Genomic DNA, 17,030 nt, shown 5'->3' on the forward strand with positions numbered 1-17,030 from the left:
TTTTTTTTATTTGTTTGATATTTTTCAGATTCTTATACTGGATGAGGCAACAGCAGCCATCGACACTGAAACAGATCGTCTCATCCAGGAGACAATTCGTTGTGCATTTGGCAGCTGCACCACTCTCATCATCGCCCATCGACTCAACACAGTGATGAGCTGTAGCAGGGTCATGGTGCTGGACAATGGCCAGGTGTGTATTAAAGTAACATTACTGATGTCGCCTCGCTTTGATGCTTTCAAAGGCTTGAAACTCATTCTGAAGTTATAACATCCTTTCTTTTATCATTTGACTCGCTGCCTTTCAGATAACACACTGGATACAGCTTGCAGGAGTTTTTAGTATTTAGTAGTAAGTCAAGTCTGATGAGCAAAAAATGATAAAACAGATTTTAATAAAAGCTTTAATTTGACAGTTTAAAGGTTTAACATGTAATATGTAATATTCAGCATCATCCAGCATTGGAGATGCAGCCTCCAATCATCAGTAAATGGTATTAGCCATCGTTTGCTGATAATGGCAAATATCAGTATATAAGATGTCTTTTCACTGATGGCAGGTATAGATATGTCATGTTATACTAAATGTTTTTTTCATAAAGTTTTATGTTTGAATCTGTGTTCATTCAAAGATAATGTGATGAAGGACAGAAAAACTTACTATTAATTATTACTGAATACTAGAATTTTAATGTTCACAGTGGAGATTTCTTTGTTAAGTGGGGGATAAATAAAAAAAATAAAATAAAATAAAGAAACAGAGAATAATATTTGTATTAAATGAATAAATGTATTTCTAAGTATCGTTATTGGCATCAGTCAAGAATTCTGTAATCAGAGCGTGCTCACTGGACACTCCACATGTCCTCTGTCCTATGAAGGCTTCAAGAAACACAGACTTAAGTGTTTGGCTTGGCCATTCTGAACTTTTTAGTTAAGGGGATCTGAACTCAAACAGGCTCATTTTAAGGTAGCGTCAACAATTACTCATTCATTTTCTGTAACCACTTAATCTCTAGAGCCTATCCCAGCTGACATTAGGAGAAGGCAGAGTCAACTGTGGACAGGTTTCCAGTTTGTTGTAAGGCTAACATATAGACACAAACTATGACGTTCATAACTATAGGCGATCTAGAGTTAGCATTTAACTGATTAAGATGCATTTCTTTAGACAATGGGAGGAAGCCGGGGAGAACCCACACAGACATGAAGAGAACATCCAAACTCTACACAGAGTTTGACAGAAGGTTCTGGGTTCAAGCCCAGCATCAGCCAGTCTAGACCTTTCAGTGTAGAGTAAGAAAAACATAACAAATCTAATTTATACACTAATGAAAACATGGATATGAATACTGCATTTAATCTCTTAAAGGGGTCATATTTTTGCTAAACCCACTTTTATTAGTCTTTGGTTCATTTATTTGTGTATTTGGGGACTCTAATAGTTCAAAAAGTTTGAATTGGAAGCCTCCAGGTGCTGCAAAGCTATCTTTATGTTAATTTTGGCAAAAATAGAGTGGATTTCTACAACCTGTTTTAATTCCTGCTTAATTTGTTATGTCTAAAACTAGTTACATCATGACATTTACACATATAAGGTCAAGACTTCCGACGAACATTTCTCTAAGTGTGACATAATTGTTTATCAGCAGCAGCGGTTGTAGTCCATACTGAAAATATGTCCAAACATTTGAGCCGATTACCTAAAATGTTCAGTTATTAGTTGAACGGGACAGAGCAGCACAGCCAACAACCTGGAGGGGATGGGGTGTGAAGTGGCTCATTTGTATTTAAAGGGCCAGCGCTCAAAATGACCTTTCTAGTGTCATTGCTCAGAAATAGGGTTGAAGACGGACCTGTGGAGTTGAATTAATGAAGAATTCAGACCCAAGCATAGCATTTACAGTTTATGTAGACCACAGGGAAATGTTTTAAAATGCATAATTCCATTTAAAAACAGCAAAATACCACTTTCTTTAAATCGTGCACACACTGAACCTTAATAAATGATAGAAAAAAGAAAAAAAGGCAGTTGGTCCGAGATGTAAACCCCTGTGTCTGCTCTGATAAAGTGTTTTAATAAACACGAAGACTGTGTAAATATTAGCCTATATATTTATTGTTGCAACAATGGCCATTCTGGTTTCAGCTGTCAGTAGAATATTTTCTCTACAGGCATTAATGACTATATACAATATGGTCTCACAATAATAATGTTATACCAGCAGGCGTTCCTTGTCTTAACACATGCGATGACGTTCATGAGCTGCTTTGTGCTTTTCTTTGACGTGGACTTTTAATATGGCATATGTTCAAATATGTGTCATTCATTAAAGTGTGGCAGGTCTTTCTGAGGACAATTGGCATTCTTTTCACATGCTGTCTGCAAGCACTATTCTGAAAATAATCTGCCTTGTGTTTATCTGTATATTATGCTGATCGTTGTTGTATCCTTTTCACTTAGATCGTGGAGTTCGACAGCCCTGCTTTCTTGCTGGCGGATGAAAACTCAAGATTCAGAGCCATGATAGAGGCATCGGAAAATCAAATAACACGATAATGTAGGAGGTGACCCGGCGATGTGAACCTTGACAAAGTATAAATGTTGATATTGCACAAAGACCCAATTAACCAAATCCTGCCACGGTGTGAAAGTCACACTGTGAGATGTACATGGGCTCTCGTCATTCTTGTTCTGCGTAAAAGCATCTATTAGTTTCAAAACCAAAGAGCCAGAAAGAACATTTATGAGGGACAAAGAAAACCTCTCTAATAATCTTCCTCCTGCTCTTTGACTCTTTGTCATGAGAGTTATTTCCTGGAGGCCAAATAATTAACTGCAAATTAAAACGGAGCAATGACTTTGACTAAGGCACTTGATTCTTTCACATGGACACTTGGAAGGACATGTAACACTCTGGTTTTTCTCCTCGTCCTCTAGGAGATCAGCTAATCAACGAGTCATTTATTGGTTTAACAAAGAACTCACAGCGCAGGAATTCACTGTTAAGGAGATAATGTAGATTAACATCATTGTTGATCAATTTAACAATTAACCTCATACTACACAGTATATTATAGCAATATTTATGACAGATTGTAAGAATTAAAACTTGATTGTTCAGTTCACTTTATTTAAGACTATTACCATTCCAATGAGGCACTGTAAAATATAGTGTTTCACTGGTCACTGTGTTCTTATGTTTGTTTGTTTTTATTTTATTTCATGTATCTAGTGCAGTTTTTTAATGTAGTAATTTTAGAAACTTTTGCAAATACAATATGTGCCTAGAACTATCGATGTTTCAGGTCACATAATGGAAATAGCCATATAAACATCCTGCACCCAAGTTGTGGAAAAAAACAACGGATCCCTCCAAATCCAAAATGCTGGAGTTTTTTCTGCACATGTATACACAAGGTAATGTTTGATGTTGATGCATTTTATAGCCTACTCACGTGTAAACTATGGTACAAAACATTATTTGCAACAAATTTAATGAGAGTGTGTTTGTATGTTGTGTTTTCACAAAGTTGAGGTTGTGAACTTCTGCCTTATAATCGAGTATATGCTGAACAATCATAAACTGTGCAATATCTTTTAATTGTAATAATACATTTTTAAGATTGCCTTTTAGACGTGAGATTGTTTTGTTGCAATATTGTTTTGTAAATATTTGATTTTTATTTTTTGTTTCAATAAAAATATTTTTTATAGATATTGGTGGTCCCTTCATTCAGATTTTACCTTTTAGGTTTACTGAAAATCTACCTGAAACCCAAACTTTTATCCTTCATACATTGTAATTTCATCCAGATTTCTGCTATCTGCTGTGCTATATTACTAATACTTTATTTATTAACCTTTATTTAACCAGGAAAAAATGGCTCATTGAGATTAAAAAATCTCTTTTTGCAGCAGCAGAAGTTACAGAAAGTAGAAATAGTTGTCAAATTTGCATGGCTTATCCAACTACAAACATTATTAAGCATAAATAAATAGATAACAAATACATAAAATTAAATTGCTTTCCTATGCCTTGATACATTTTTATCTTAGACTCAGTTGTAGAATGATTTTTGCAGAGTTAAACACTGTTTTGTTTTTCAAAATTAAGTGTTAAGTGCTTTTGCTCCAACTAAAATATATATAAAATGTCAACTGATGAGGATGACAAATTTAAGATGAGAAGAAAATGTAATGTCCTCACAAGTGGACTCAGAGTCTCAGGGGGATATGGACATATTAAAGGTCGAGTCCATGATAAGCACGTAGATGGACAGATCATTCACCTGTATGGGCAGATTAACAGCTCTATAAAACATACATTACTGGAAGAATGCAGTGGTAGAGTCCAGTCACACACACTCATATGTACTTTAACATCATGAGACCAGATATTCTCCTTGTTTTTAGCCTTAAGATCAAAAGCCAGTGTAGGAATGTGATATAGAACAGAATCTGTGGCCTGCCCATATGAAAGCAGACTACAGTAAACAGACACTGCACTAAAACCAAGTGCCCTTCAGCAATAAGTCACTTAACTTGCTCTACACACCTGGTAAACAGCTGACAGTGTAGTGCTATCAGGACATTATGTACACCGTGTGGAAAGTGGTCAGCTGTTGCAAACAACGTGAATTCCTTAACAAGGTGTGGAATGAGTTGGAAACCACTCACTGTACTTAAAGCTTTCCATTAACACTAACCTTTAATTCAGCCTCCATGAATAAAGCACTGATCTGTGTCATTTTGTTATGCATGTCTGTATGTTAAGTGAATGTGACATTGAAATTGTTGGCCCAGCAGGGTGTAGCAGCTGAAAGAAAAGAGCGTCTGCCAACCTAGGACTCGATAAAGGACTCTTGAAAAGCCTAGAGTGAAAAAGGTATTGAGTTTGTATTCATATTATTATTATTATTATTTTTTTTTTCCCCATGCAATTTTCATAACTAAATAAAAAATTAGTAGACTAAATCTTAACTGAGGCTGAGTTGTCTCATTACGTAGCGAGGCTTAAGATCAACATTATGATACTCAGGTACAGAAACAACTACCAAATTGATCAGCCACAGATTCCTTACTTTGGACTCAAAACTAAGATGAGGTGGGCATTAAAAGTTATACAACTAACCATTTGACATTGACTTATCCTGTAGCTCATGGCAAAAACAGTTCAGCTTTAGAATAATGTTAACTCATTTCCCCTTTGACGAAGTTATGCATGACATTTTTGTTATCAATGGATTCTTTGTAATTTCAAGTATTATAAGGTGTTGTAATGTAGACTAAGCAGTTTTCACTGTAGGGATTAGAAAAGTTAGCATTGAAGAAGCGATTACAAAAACTTTAAGATGTGTATTTTTAGCTTTGTTTTATAACCATCTTTGGAAATGATCCTACGATGATATTCCATTCAAAGCTCTTACAAGCATTATGAAACATCCAACAGTAACTGCATGTGTCTGTAAAAGGAGGATTGAAGAGTTGTGATGTGATATCTGAAGACTTTAAGCACAGATCAAACACTGTTAGCCCCATAAGTATAGATTTTTGGGGGATGTATGGATTTGTCTTCCTCAGTATTTAATACATTTATCTCCCAATGATTTGAACAATATTCTGATCAGTGAAGGTCCTTCAGTCAGCTGCAGTATTGCTAAAAACATCCCAAAGCACAGGTATGAATGATATGTTTGGAATATGCAAAAAGTTTTGAACATAACCAAAGCTCTTGCTCCAGGGTTATGATATATTATTAATATTAAGGAATTTTCATGAATTTTTAAAGATTATTTCCCCAAATAGAAGACATAAAAGAGGATGAAAGAGTAAACCATGGATTTCTGTGTGTCGATTCAGCAGTGATAAGTATGAAAAGTCAATCAACAGGAGAATATACATGTGGAAGCAAAGTATAATGACTGAAATATTTACATCTTGCTGTAATTTTGTGTTTTTTCTTCACATAAACACATTCCCACCATAACTCACAAAAGGTGTAAATTGTTGCATAAATCACCAGAATGCAAGAAATAAAGTGTGTGCAAGATGTACACAAGTGTTGTCTCCATTCATTATAAAATAAATACACTGATAACAGGACATGTTCTGTTGATACCTTTAAAGCAGGGGTGTCAAACTCGTTTTAGTTCAGGGGCCACATTCAGCCTAATATGGTATAAAGTGGGCCGGACCAGTAAAATAATACAAATAATAGGATAATAACTTTTGAGTGAAAAAATTAAATTCCGTAATGAAAATGTTTACATCTACAAACTGTACTTGAACATAACATGAACAAATATGAACAACCTGAAAATTCTTTAGTAAAATAAGTGCAATGTTAACAATATTACACTTTAGTTTATCATTTATACATGTGAATCACAACTTAGAGATCACAGTGGATCTACAAATACACCAAACATTAAATAACTGGGAGAATGTTATTAACCCTTTGATGCATGAATTATGGGAACCTTAGTCGAGATGTTTTTTCCTGAGTGTTTTTATTCCTCTTTAGGCATGAAAAAAACAATGTGATTGAAATTTTTTTAATGAATCTATTTCTTATGGAGTTATAAAAATGTCCACTCAGCAGAACACCATGCGTTTAATTTCTGAAGCAAAGAAACATGTATTTAAAACGCAATATTAGAAAGTGATATACTGTGTGAAAACTATGAAATAAAAACATTTTTAATGCATCTAATCTGATGTTTGTTTTTTTTACATTCCAACATATTCTAATACTACTTATTACTCACTTCATGGACATAATATGCAAAAAAAAAAAAAGAAAGAAAGAAAAAGCCCTTTTTGTTTAAGAAAACCGTTAATTACAGTCTAATAATGTTGTATGTTAGTGCAGATCAGGTTTATCAAGAACACCAAAGTTACAGTAACGGTATGAACTGCAGTGTTTGGGATGATGCATAAGCGTCCATCGTGTTGGCTGATATGTAACTAAAACAACCAAACCCATTAATATACAAGAGAACAGCTGGACAAGAGCTGTCCACTGGAGTGACCACTATGCATGAAAGGGTTAAAATTCCACATACTTCTCTTGAGACATTTCAGATATTCACATTTTTTGTAAAAGGCTAGCCTGTAGATGTAAACACTTTTGTGTGATTTTACTGTTTTAAAACTAAAACAGACAAATTTACAGTTTTCATTATTTAATGGTTATGATGATAGTATTTTACTGGTCTGATCCACTTTAGATTGAACTGACCTAAAATGATTTTAACATGCTTGATTGTTTATATCTTCAGTGTAATATTTGCAATTTCACAAATTCATCTCAGGGGCCGGATTGAACCCTTTGGCGGGCCAGATTTGACCCCCGGGCCGCATGTTTGACACCTGTGCTTTAAATGGTAGCATAAACTTAAAAAATAAATGCACACAACCCTGGGCCCTTAAACATCTGTTTGTAGTCCCTGTTGGTGCAGATGTTTCCATATGTCTGCAGGTTTAGAACCAAGACAGGCTGCACACCATGTCTCTGTGGATAAACACATCCATCAACCAGCCTTCATTAATAGTTTATTTGTTGTTTTATTCACATATATATCTTGTATATGTTTTATTTTGAAGCGGTGTCTTCCTACCGGATGTGTGTGCTCGTTGTTGTAGCTGTGCTCGGCTGCTGGGGAGGAGGAAAGCCCTGGCTGTGATGCCGCTGGACGATGGCTGCTTTCGGGATCTTAAGTTACGAACACCGGCCATTAAAGCGGCCCCGGCTCGGCCCTCCGGACGTTTATCCACAAGATCCAAAGCAGAAAGAGGTCAGCTTTAACGATGTGTTAACCGAAAGCTCACGAAAACGGATTCGATGGTGAAAAATCCCAGTCGAGAGGCTACACCAGCTAACACTAGCTAGCCTGTTTAGCGAGCCCTCTAGACGATTTGGGCCTAGCAATAACAATGAACAGCACCTAGTTGTCAGTTTGTTAGCTAGCTCGCAGGCTTACTTGGAAAAACAACCGGTTCGTCTGTTAGCTGCCAGACTTTGCTAGCTTATCCGCTGCAGGGTGTTATCCAATTTGATATAAGCCGTTACCGATATTTGCTTTGTTATACATAAGCCATATCTGTTACCTTAGTGGTGTGCGCGTGACTATTAATTGTTATCGTGATGTTTTGGTCCATCGAGTTAATGTTAGCTAAAGATGCACAGCTAACCGTTATGATGTGCAATCTGGAATTTAACATAAGGCTTAATAATGGCTCATTTATAAAACTATGGATTGGCCTTGCAGAATCCTGCTGTTAGCTCCTGATTTATTATCAACCTAAAATAATCTGTTGATACGGATGAATAATTAACCCTGGGGACATTATGCGTGTATTTACCAGTACATTAAGTTTTGACGTATAGCTATTAGTGCTTGGTTTTAGCTAACTATAACTTCTGGGATATTGCCATTCAGCATAAACACGTTTGCATGCATGTTTTAGTTTCTGTGATTATGCATTGACATTCTTGTTTGTTACAGGATGAATTGACTGCACTGAATGTTAAGCAAGGGTTCAATAATCAACCAGCTGTGTCTGGGGATGAACATGGCAGTGCCAAAAATGTCAATTTCAACTCATCTAAGGTATTCACTCTTGGCGCTTTAAGAAACAGTGTTATCAGCGCTACTTTTTGTCTCAGTGGTAATGTTTACAATGTGTGTCATACCATTCTAACTAACTCAACTTATTCCTCAATGCTTTACAGATCAGTTCAAATTTCAGCAGTATCATTGCAGAGAAGCTGCGTTACAATACATTCCCAGATACCGGGAAGCGTAAGCCACAGGTCAACCAGAAGGATAACTTCTGGTTGGTCACAGCCAGGTCACAGAGCTCCATCAATAATTGGTTCACGGATTTAGCTGGGACTAAACCCCTGACACAACTGGCAAAGAAGGTAAGACCACAGTCTAAATCTGTAAAAGCCTGCTTTAGTAATTCATGTGGTCTTTGAATTTGTGTAAGCTTCTGCAACAACAAAATTGAATCTATCTATCTGTCTATCTATCTATCTATCTATCTATCTATCTATCTATCTATCTATCTGTCTGTCTGTCTGTCTGTCTGTCTGTCTGTCTGTCTGTCTGTCTGTCTGTTTTGAAAACTCCATTTCCTATTGACTTCCCCTGCACTGGTCTATATTTACCAGTGCTAGGAGATAGTACATACTTGTATAAATCTGTTGACTTTTCTTAATATAACTGATGAACACATAGTAATACTTTAACGGTGTTTATGTGGCTATCAAAAGACTGTGAATAATTGTGGTTAATTGTTGAATAGCACTGTCACATGCTGAATTATAGGCCTATGATGTTAGTGTGTTACAATTCTAAGGGCAATGTGCTGCCATGATATTTTGATACATTAGTATAATTATAATGCAGTATAATAGGATAATGTTGGCATTCAGGTCAAAGCACAGTGAGCCTAAATAGAGCTGAGGCTTGTGAGCTCTTCCACTTGAACATTTAATAGTGCAGGATTGTATCCGTGCTAAGGGTGATACTGCTGTGTCCACTGAATACTAACGTGAAATTGTGTGTTTAAATTATTTGTGATCACATATTTTTGTGATACCATTCCAAAAATCAAACTTCATGTATTGGGGCCTGGCAAGGCTTGATTGGATTTGGCTCTCAGGAAATGCTCATAGCAGCTTATCTTATGAGCATTCCGTGTGTGTATGACAACTTGGAGGCTTTTATGCATCAGTCTTGTGAAATCCAACAGAAGAAATGCTTCTTGCCAAATATTATTGATAAAGAATTTGTCATAAGTCCCTAAACTGTGCTCAACTTTGTCTTTTAAACATCACAAAACAAGAATATTTCACACATATAATTCAAGTGGTTTATTTTTATTTGCTTTTTATCACAGCACAAATCCTTCCTCTTCTTTGACATCAGTCATCTATTATCTATTGTTGGTCTTGTTTGGGTGTATTGACTTAAACATAATCACTGTTGTTTGTAAGTGGCATTGCACTTTTCATTGCATATTGTTCTTCTAAACAGAAAGTCTATAATTTATAGATTGTTTGGTGAGGTGTTTTGTTACTTGCTTACAATGAATTATATTTAATGTATTTTTTTTTTTTTTGCCAATAAATGGGTCTTGAATTCAGAAAACACAAGGTGCATAAATCAAGGGATCTGTGTTCATAGTCTTAGTATTTTTAAAACCTTTTGTCATTTTTAGAGTTTATATGTTTTCATTTAATCACTTTTGTTTTTTGGTACTTTATTGAGTGCAGTTTTTCCACAGCACTCTTGTTCAAAACAGAGCAGCCACATTGAAAAGGAAAATAAAGCTGAAGTTGAAATGTGCACTTACAGCAGACCTTCAAAAAGGATGTCTTTTGAGTTTACTTAAATTATTTAGAAGTTTTAAATCTGCTGGCCAAAGTGCATTACAGCTTTTTGTAATTTGTAAATTTTTAATAAAATTTATGGTGACTATTAATTGTATCCACAAATTCTAAATGCTGAATGTCTTCTTTCCACTTTTCCAAATTGCTGTTTTTCATTTTGACATTTACTTATGGATATTGTTTTTTGGTTTTTCACTCCCCATTACTGACACAGTTGAATTGTCTTTGCGGCAGGTTCCAATTTTTAGCAAAAAAGAAGAGGTGTTTGGATACTTGGCCAAGTACTCAGTGCCCGTTATGCGGTCAGCGTGGATGATCAAGATGACCTGTGCTTATCATGCAGCCATCACTGAAACTAAAGTCAAGAAGAGGCATGTCATTGATCCCTGTATAGGTAAGTGTCTCAGGTGTTTTCAGAAAACACTGATCTGTTTTGAGTCCTTTTTAATTGCTTTTATGGTTAAAAATATATAGAAGGCACTCTAAATGAATTCTTAATGTCAGATAGGTGTTGCCAAGAATTAGATTTTTGATGATGATGGTGTGTGTGTGTGTGCGTGTGTGTGTGTGTGTGTGTGTGCGTGTGTGCGTGTGTGTGTGTGTGTGTAGAATGGACCCAGATTATTACCAAGTACCTATGGGAGCAGCTTCAGAAGGTGGCCGAGTTCTACAGGCAGTATCCCAGTCAAGGCTGCAGCTCACCCCTGCCAGCCACCCCTTCAGATGTGGAAACGGCCATGAAGCAGTGGGAATACAATGAGAAACTCGCCATGTTCATGTTTCAGGTGAGTTCAGTCGCTGAGGAGGTAAAAGTTCAAATTTGTAAGTGAGAATGAAATGGTTGATATTTTAATAGATTAATCTATGGAGTTGATAGTTGATCTACTTGGTTAAGATGTGCCTTGGTGTCATGTTTTTAGGACGGTATGCTAGACAGGCATGAGTTCCTTACATGGGTGCTGGAGTGCTTTGAGAAGGTCCGACCTGGTGAAGATGAGCTTCTCAGACTCCTCCTGCCCCTTTTACTGCAGGTAATTCCCTCTTTCTCTCTCATTCCACCTGAACGTCTTTACGTCAGTCTCACTTCAGCAGTCATGCACAAACAGATTGTATTTGGGGAACATGGAGTCCTGTTTAACATTCCTGTAGCCACATGAAGTAGCACAGACGTATAACTTGAACTGTTTGTCTTATGACTGCCCCTGCAGCTGTCAACAGTTTAGCATAAAACCAGTTGCGTGTCTTCATCCACAGCACTTTGGCAGTGTTGACCTTTGCTGACAGTGTCCACTGAGGCCCACAGCCTTTCATTTTGTTACTATTTCTGAAGCTGACTGATGTTAATGGTCACTGAAAGCTGTGGGTAATGCTGTGAATCTCTCCCTTCCCGCAGTACTCAGGGGAATTTGTACTGTCGGCTTACTTGTCACGGAGACTGGCTTACTTCTGCACACGTCGCCTCAACCTGTTGCTAAGCGACGGGAGCCTGGGCCCCGGCACAGGAGGACATCCAGCCCATGGCATCTTGACACAGCAGGGAAACGCCCTGCCCCCCACTCCAACCTCCCAGCCAGCAGGAGGAAACCAGCCCCAGACGCCTTTCACAGACTTTTACATCTGTCCCCAGCACAGGCCTCTGGTGTTTGGCCTCAGCTGCATGCTACAGGTATTATATGTAGAGTTTGACCCACAAATAACTGCCTCATAGTCCTTGTTCACAGCTAGCATTAACATGTGCCATGACTGATGACAAGTAGGCAGCTGTAATGCCAGGTGTGAATGCACCCAAGACACATTGACATTGAACCACTTGTACCACATTCAGAGGTGATATGGGCCACCTATGACCACAGTTTGTAGCAGTATGTACAAAAATGCATCCTGTGGCAGACTGAAGGATTACATTACTTGGCTTACATTCCCTCATTTGTATGACAATAGTGTCACATTGGCTTTTCAACAACATCTGAAAACTTTTGTTTAATCCTTGATATATTACAAGTGTAATTTCTTTGCTCCAGTCAACTTCCAGTGATGACTGAAACATGATCTGAATATCACTGAATCATCACTTAAGGCGAGACACTACAGATGAATAGGGTAAAATTTTTAAATAATAGATATCACCATGAAACTTTCTCAGTTGATTACTTTCACAAGTATGAAAAAAAATGCATTACAAGTTTTGGAAATTTGTATGTTTAATTATGCAAATTAGGCATTATCTCATTAAATATGTGCAATTTTGCATATATTTTCCCTAGATAGATCTGAACATATAATAAAGCCAGGTGCAAAATTATTTTTTTCATTTTGTTTACACACAAGATGGAAAAAAAATACAGAGGAATTTCAGGATATGTGCTTTCATTACCGAGGAAATCAAAATACATTGTTCATATCCTTGAAAAAATGGATTTTTGCCATATTTTTTAAATTAAAATGTCACATAAATCAGGCCAGGGATAATTTATTAACAAATCCCTCAGTAAATATATTTAGAATACTGCTAAGTGTATAACTGGAAAGTTTGGTGTACATAGGTGCTACATAGGAAGAGTTGTTTATACTGGAGAATGACAAAACACTCATTTTGAGAAAATGGCATTTAAAGATTAAATAGGGGAATTAAATACATTTCTTTCGGAAACAATTGCTCTAAAACAGAATAAATGCTCATGCCCTTAGTAATAATAATATAGAATATTTCAAGCAAATAAAAATTGATGCCCTTATTTGGGTTACATAGCGTTGTGCAGGAGACTCAGAGCTTTACGATTCCAGTCATGACAGACTTCAGTAAACAGACGAAGCTTGGCATGTCGCATTGGAATGCTAACTTTTTGGTAAAGTCGGGAGAAATTTTTTGCCACAAGTAAACAAACTGTAATGAAATAAACATCTTCATGTATATTTTCAACGTTTTCTTTGTAGCAGCTTGAAAGAACACATATTGAAGGAGTAAACTAGCCCAAAATCTCAAAATTGACCAATTGATGATAGTCGATGTTTTTGCCTGCTGTGTCTCACCTTAAGCATATATCACATTACAAAGAATGTAATGGTCAAAGAAAAGCAGGCAAGGAAATATTCAGCCTCAAGAGTGTCTGGTAGATTTAGAGCTTCACGTTTTTTGACCTAGATAATTGCACCTAGTAAAACATCTTCTTATTCATCAGTCAGTCTTTAGACTATTTGCGATGTATTTGCAGAGTTTAATTACAAAGCCAGCCTGTTAAATTTGGACAGCTTGTGGTGCACCCACAATGCCTGCAGGAAAGCTTGTTAAGCTAGGTTTTATGCTATCAGACAAGCTTGTTTATTTACACGTAGGGCAGTTAGGATTTGATTGCAAGTGATGACTTCAGACTTATTCTTTTTGCTCAAAGTCTTTTTATTGGTATATCTGCAAAAATGTACAAGCTAAATATGTTACAGACATAAATGAGTCAATACAAACAAGAACAATCCCCACCCCTCACTCTCCACCCATGCTTCAACAGAGCTTTACCCCTATGAAAATATCACTGTACCATTTAGCAGATTGGCTTTGATTCTGCATACAGCCACATATATTATATACATTGTGTGTCTGTTGTAAACAAAATAATCTTAAAAACAAAGCAGATAAATTAAAGTAGTAGTGTATGATGGATTTGAAAAAAAAAGGAAGAATATTGGTAAAATAATAAATGTAAGTAGAACAAAAGTGGCCTCTATGAGTCTTAAATTCTCTATAATAGAGGGTCAGTCTGACACAATATCACTATGGGTGATATGCAACTTCTCTGTGTGTATTAGGAAAGGTTCTCACGTATCATGAATTTCTAAGCACACCCTGTTGTAGAATAGCGGATCTTCTCTAGTGTCAGGTGGTGTAAAAGGTCACTGACCCACATCTTAAAGGTTGGAGGGTGTTTCTCCCTCCTCCTAAGAAGTATTAATCGTCTGGCAATGGGAGAAGCAAAGGCTATCATATTCTTTGCGTGTCAGTTGTGATGAATGATTTGTGTAATTAGACTTATTCTAATGCAATGTGTGAAGTGTCTGCTAATGACTGGATCACTAAAATCAAATGTTAACTGTTTTTGTTTTTTTTTTTTTGTGTTTTGTGCTGTCACATCAGAGCATAGTGTTGTGTTGTCCCAGTGCTCTGGTGTGGCATTACTCTCTAACAGACAGCCGAAATAAGACCGGCTCCCCACTGGACCTTCTGCCCATCGCCCCTTCCAGCTTACCAATGCCAGGGGGCAATACTGCATTCACACAGCAGGTAACCACCTTTTCTTTTTTTTTTTATCAAAGCTGAAATTGAAAGTACTTAAAGTAATACTGATATGAACATGGGTTTTTGATACATTGGTGTTTTATTTCTTTTTTCGCTCACCTCAGGTCCGTGCAAAGCTGAGAGAAATCGAGGAGCAAATTAAGGAGAGAGGGCAGGCAGTGGAGTTCAGGTGGTCATTTGATAAATGCCAAGAGACTACAGCAGGTTAGAAAACCATTCCTTTATCTGCACAGACCCATACTCACTGTTCATAAAAGCGGGCTTGTATGAAGACTGTGAGGACAACTGTGTCATTGTTTTTACATTGATTTCTGTGTACTGTTGCCAGGGTTCACCATTGGGAGGGTTCTCCACACCCTGGAGGTTTTAGACAACCACAGCTTTGAGAAGTCTGACTTTAGCAACTCATTGGACTCCCTTTATAATCGTATATTTGGCTCTGGACAGAGTAAAGATGGCCACGAGGTAAGGCTCAGTAACCGAGGTCTTTTCTCATCTTTCTTTTTTTTTTAAGTGTATTTTTCCTGTTTTACTACAAACATGGTTAAACATGCATAACACAAACAGCAGGATCAGGGAGTCATAACTTACATTGGAAAAATAATAAATGAATACATAAATAGATATGCATTCTCAAACAGTGTAAAAATATATATATTTATAAGTTACACCTGCTTACTTTTCTCCTCGTTCTCATTTACATGTAAAACATTACATTATTTTGAAGGCATTACAATATATATGAAAGACAGAAACTATATTGTCAGCCTTAAAGGTGAACTAATACAGTAATAGTATAATAGTATAGTATAATAACTGAAAGTGGGTCCTGAAAAGTATGAATTTTGATGCTAGAATCCCTGAAGTGCTGCTGTCATGTGATTTCTGATCATGAGATTATAAAATGCAGCAATAACTGGTTCTATTTTTAGCGGTGTTTGGTCATGATGCACTCTTCTGTCCAGATGTCACCAGATGACGATGCTGTGGTGACCTTGCTCTGTGAATGGGCAGTGTGCTGTAAGCGTTCAGGCAGACACAGGGCCATGGTGGTGGCCAAGCTGCTGGAAAAAAGACAAGCTGAAATAGAGGCAGAGGTAAGAGACAAGTGTAGTGATGGTCTTTTATTAAATCTCCACTCTGGTTTCCATTCACCAAATAGCAAACATGGTTTTTCTGAAGGTATGCATTGCCCTTAAGTGCAAATTTTATAGAATCCAGGATGTAGATCTGTTATTCTTCAGTGGCCACATGACTCAACTTGATAATGAGTCACCTGTCAAAGATTTTTGTTGCATCTAATATTGCATCAGAAATTTTCCATATTAGTGAACTCCCTTTTCATTGAAGAAATCCTTTCAAATCAGACTGTAGCCAGGTTATGATAACAAAAGCTGGATCTTTTCATTGTATTTTTTTTTTTATTTCTATAAAAAATTAGTAATCATTATATGTAAGGAAACAAAGAGAAATGTATTGAATGAAAGTATAGGTATAAGGAAGATAAATGGTAATGGGTTACTGTAGAGAAAGGGAGGAGAATAAATACATTCTTAACTTTCTCACACTCCTTTTTAATTTGTAATGAAGGTAGTGACTGACAGTTTCTTTTCCTCCGAATATATAATGTTATGGTTTTTTTTGTTCTTTATGTTTTTTGGTTTTTTTTTTCAATAAATTGAAATTTTAATGTCAGTATCCATGTTATCCATCTCAGTATGTAAACATTGCAAAAACTTATCAGAATCCCTTAACAAGTAAAGTAAAGCTGTGAATTTGTTACTTGTCTTATAAATATTGTTTCCCAAAATTTGATGATGCATTATGAATCCAGAAATTTCCACACGTCCATGAATATGTAGATATATGAAAGAAAACACTGAATTAGAAGGAGCTGCAATAACCGTCTTTTCCATTGTTATACCGAAAAGTATGTTCTCATTTCTTCCTTTCTTGTTTCTCTTTCTACACATATTTTGTCGGTCTGGTAAACCCAGTCTATCCCCCAGCATTGCAGCACAATACTATTACTGTCTGATTCTTTCTTTGCATCTTCTGGTTATACCAGATTAACATTTTTGTAAAGTGAAGCTTATAAAAAACTTTTCCACATTTAGCCCTTACGGTTTGCTGTGTGTTGTCTGTGTGCCTTGTGCGTATTTGCTTACAGAGGTGTGGTGAGTCGGAGGTGGTGGATGAGAAGGGTTCTGTGTCATCAGGCTCCCTCTCTGCTGCCACACTGCCGGTCTTTCAAGATGTACTGCTTCAGTTTTTAGATACTCAGGCCCCCACCCTGAGTAAGTCTCCCTCTTCCTACACTTCTTTGGGTTGTGACT

At 36.7% G+C, this 17,030-nt stretch overlaps 2 protein-coding genes across 5 annotated transcripts in view; both read left to right on the forward strand.

Moving 5' to 3' along the window:
* Nucleotides 1–3,491, forward strand: part of LOC115427107 (multidrug resistance-associated protein 5) — a 42,447-nt gene extending 38,956 nt beyond the window's left edge. The window contains exons 28-29 of the mRNA XM_030145509.1: nt 29–193; nt 2,465–3,491. Coding sequence (XP_030001369.1) covers nt 29–193; nt 2,465–2,560 — 261 coding nt within the window. The 3' untranslated portion in view covers nt 2,561–3,491. The remainder of the gene's footprint in view (nt 1–28; nt 194–2,464) is intronic.
* A 4,161-nt stretch (nt 3,492–7,652) lies between these two features.
* The window catches only part of med12 (mediator complex subunit 12), a 28,755-nt gene continuing 19,377 nt past the window's right edge, over nt 7,653–17,030 (forward strand). For all 4 annotated transcript variants that reach the window (XM_030145504.1, XM_030145506.1, XM_030145507.1 and 1 more), the window contains exons 1-12: nt 7,653–7,800; nt 8,512–8,616; nt 8,739–8,930; nt 10,641–10,800; nt 11,016–11,191; nt 11,327–11,437; nt 11,800–12,072; nt 14,533–14,679; nt 14,799–14,898; nt 15,023–15,159; nt 15,660–15,791; nt 16,865–16,991. In XM_030145504.1, the coding sequence (XP_030001364.1) occupies nt 7,702–7,800; nt 8,512–8,616; nt 8,739–8,930; nt 10,641–10,800; nt 11,016–11,191; nt 11,327–11,437; nt 11,800–12,072; nt 14,533–14,679; nt 14,799–14,898; nt 15,023–15,159; nt 15,660–15,791; nt 16,865–16,991 (1,759 nt within the window). In that variant the 5' untranslated portion in view covers nt 7,653–7,701. The remainder of the gene's footprint in view (nt 7,801–8,511; nt 8,617–8,738; nt 8,931–10,640; nt 10,801–11,015; nt 11,192–11,326; nt 11,438–11,799; nt 12,073–14,532; nt 14,680–14,798; nt 14,899–15,022; nt 15,160–15,659; nt 15,792–16,864; nt 16,992–17,030) is intronic.

The sequence above is a fragment of the Sphaeramia orbicularis genome, chromosome 10 (assembly GCF_902148855.1).
Source record: "Sphaeramia orbicularis chromosome 10, fSphaOr1.1, whole genome shotgun sequence".
Lineage (NCBI taxonomy): Eukaryota > Metazoa > Chordata > Actinopteri > Kurtiformes > Apogonidae > Sphaeramia > Sphaeramia orbicularis.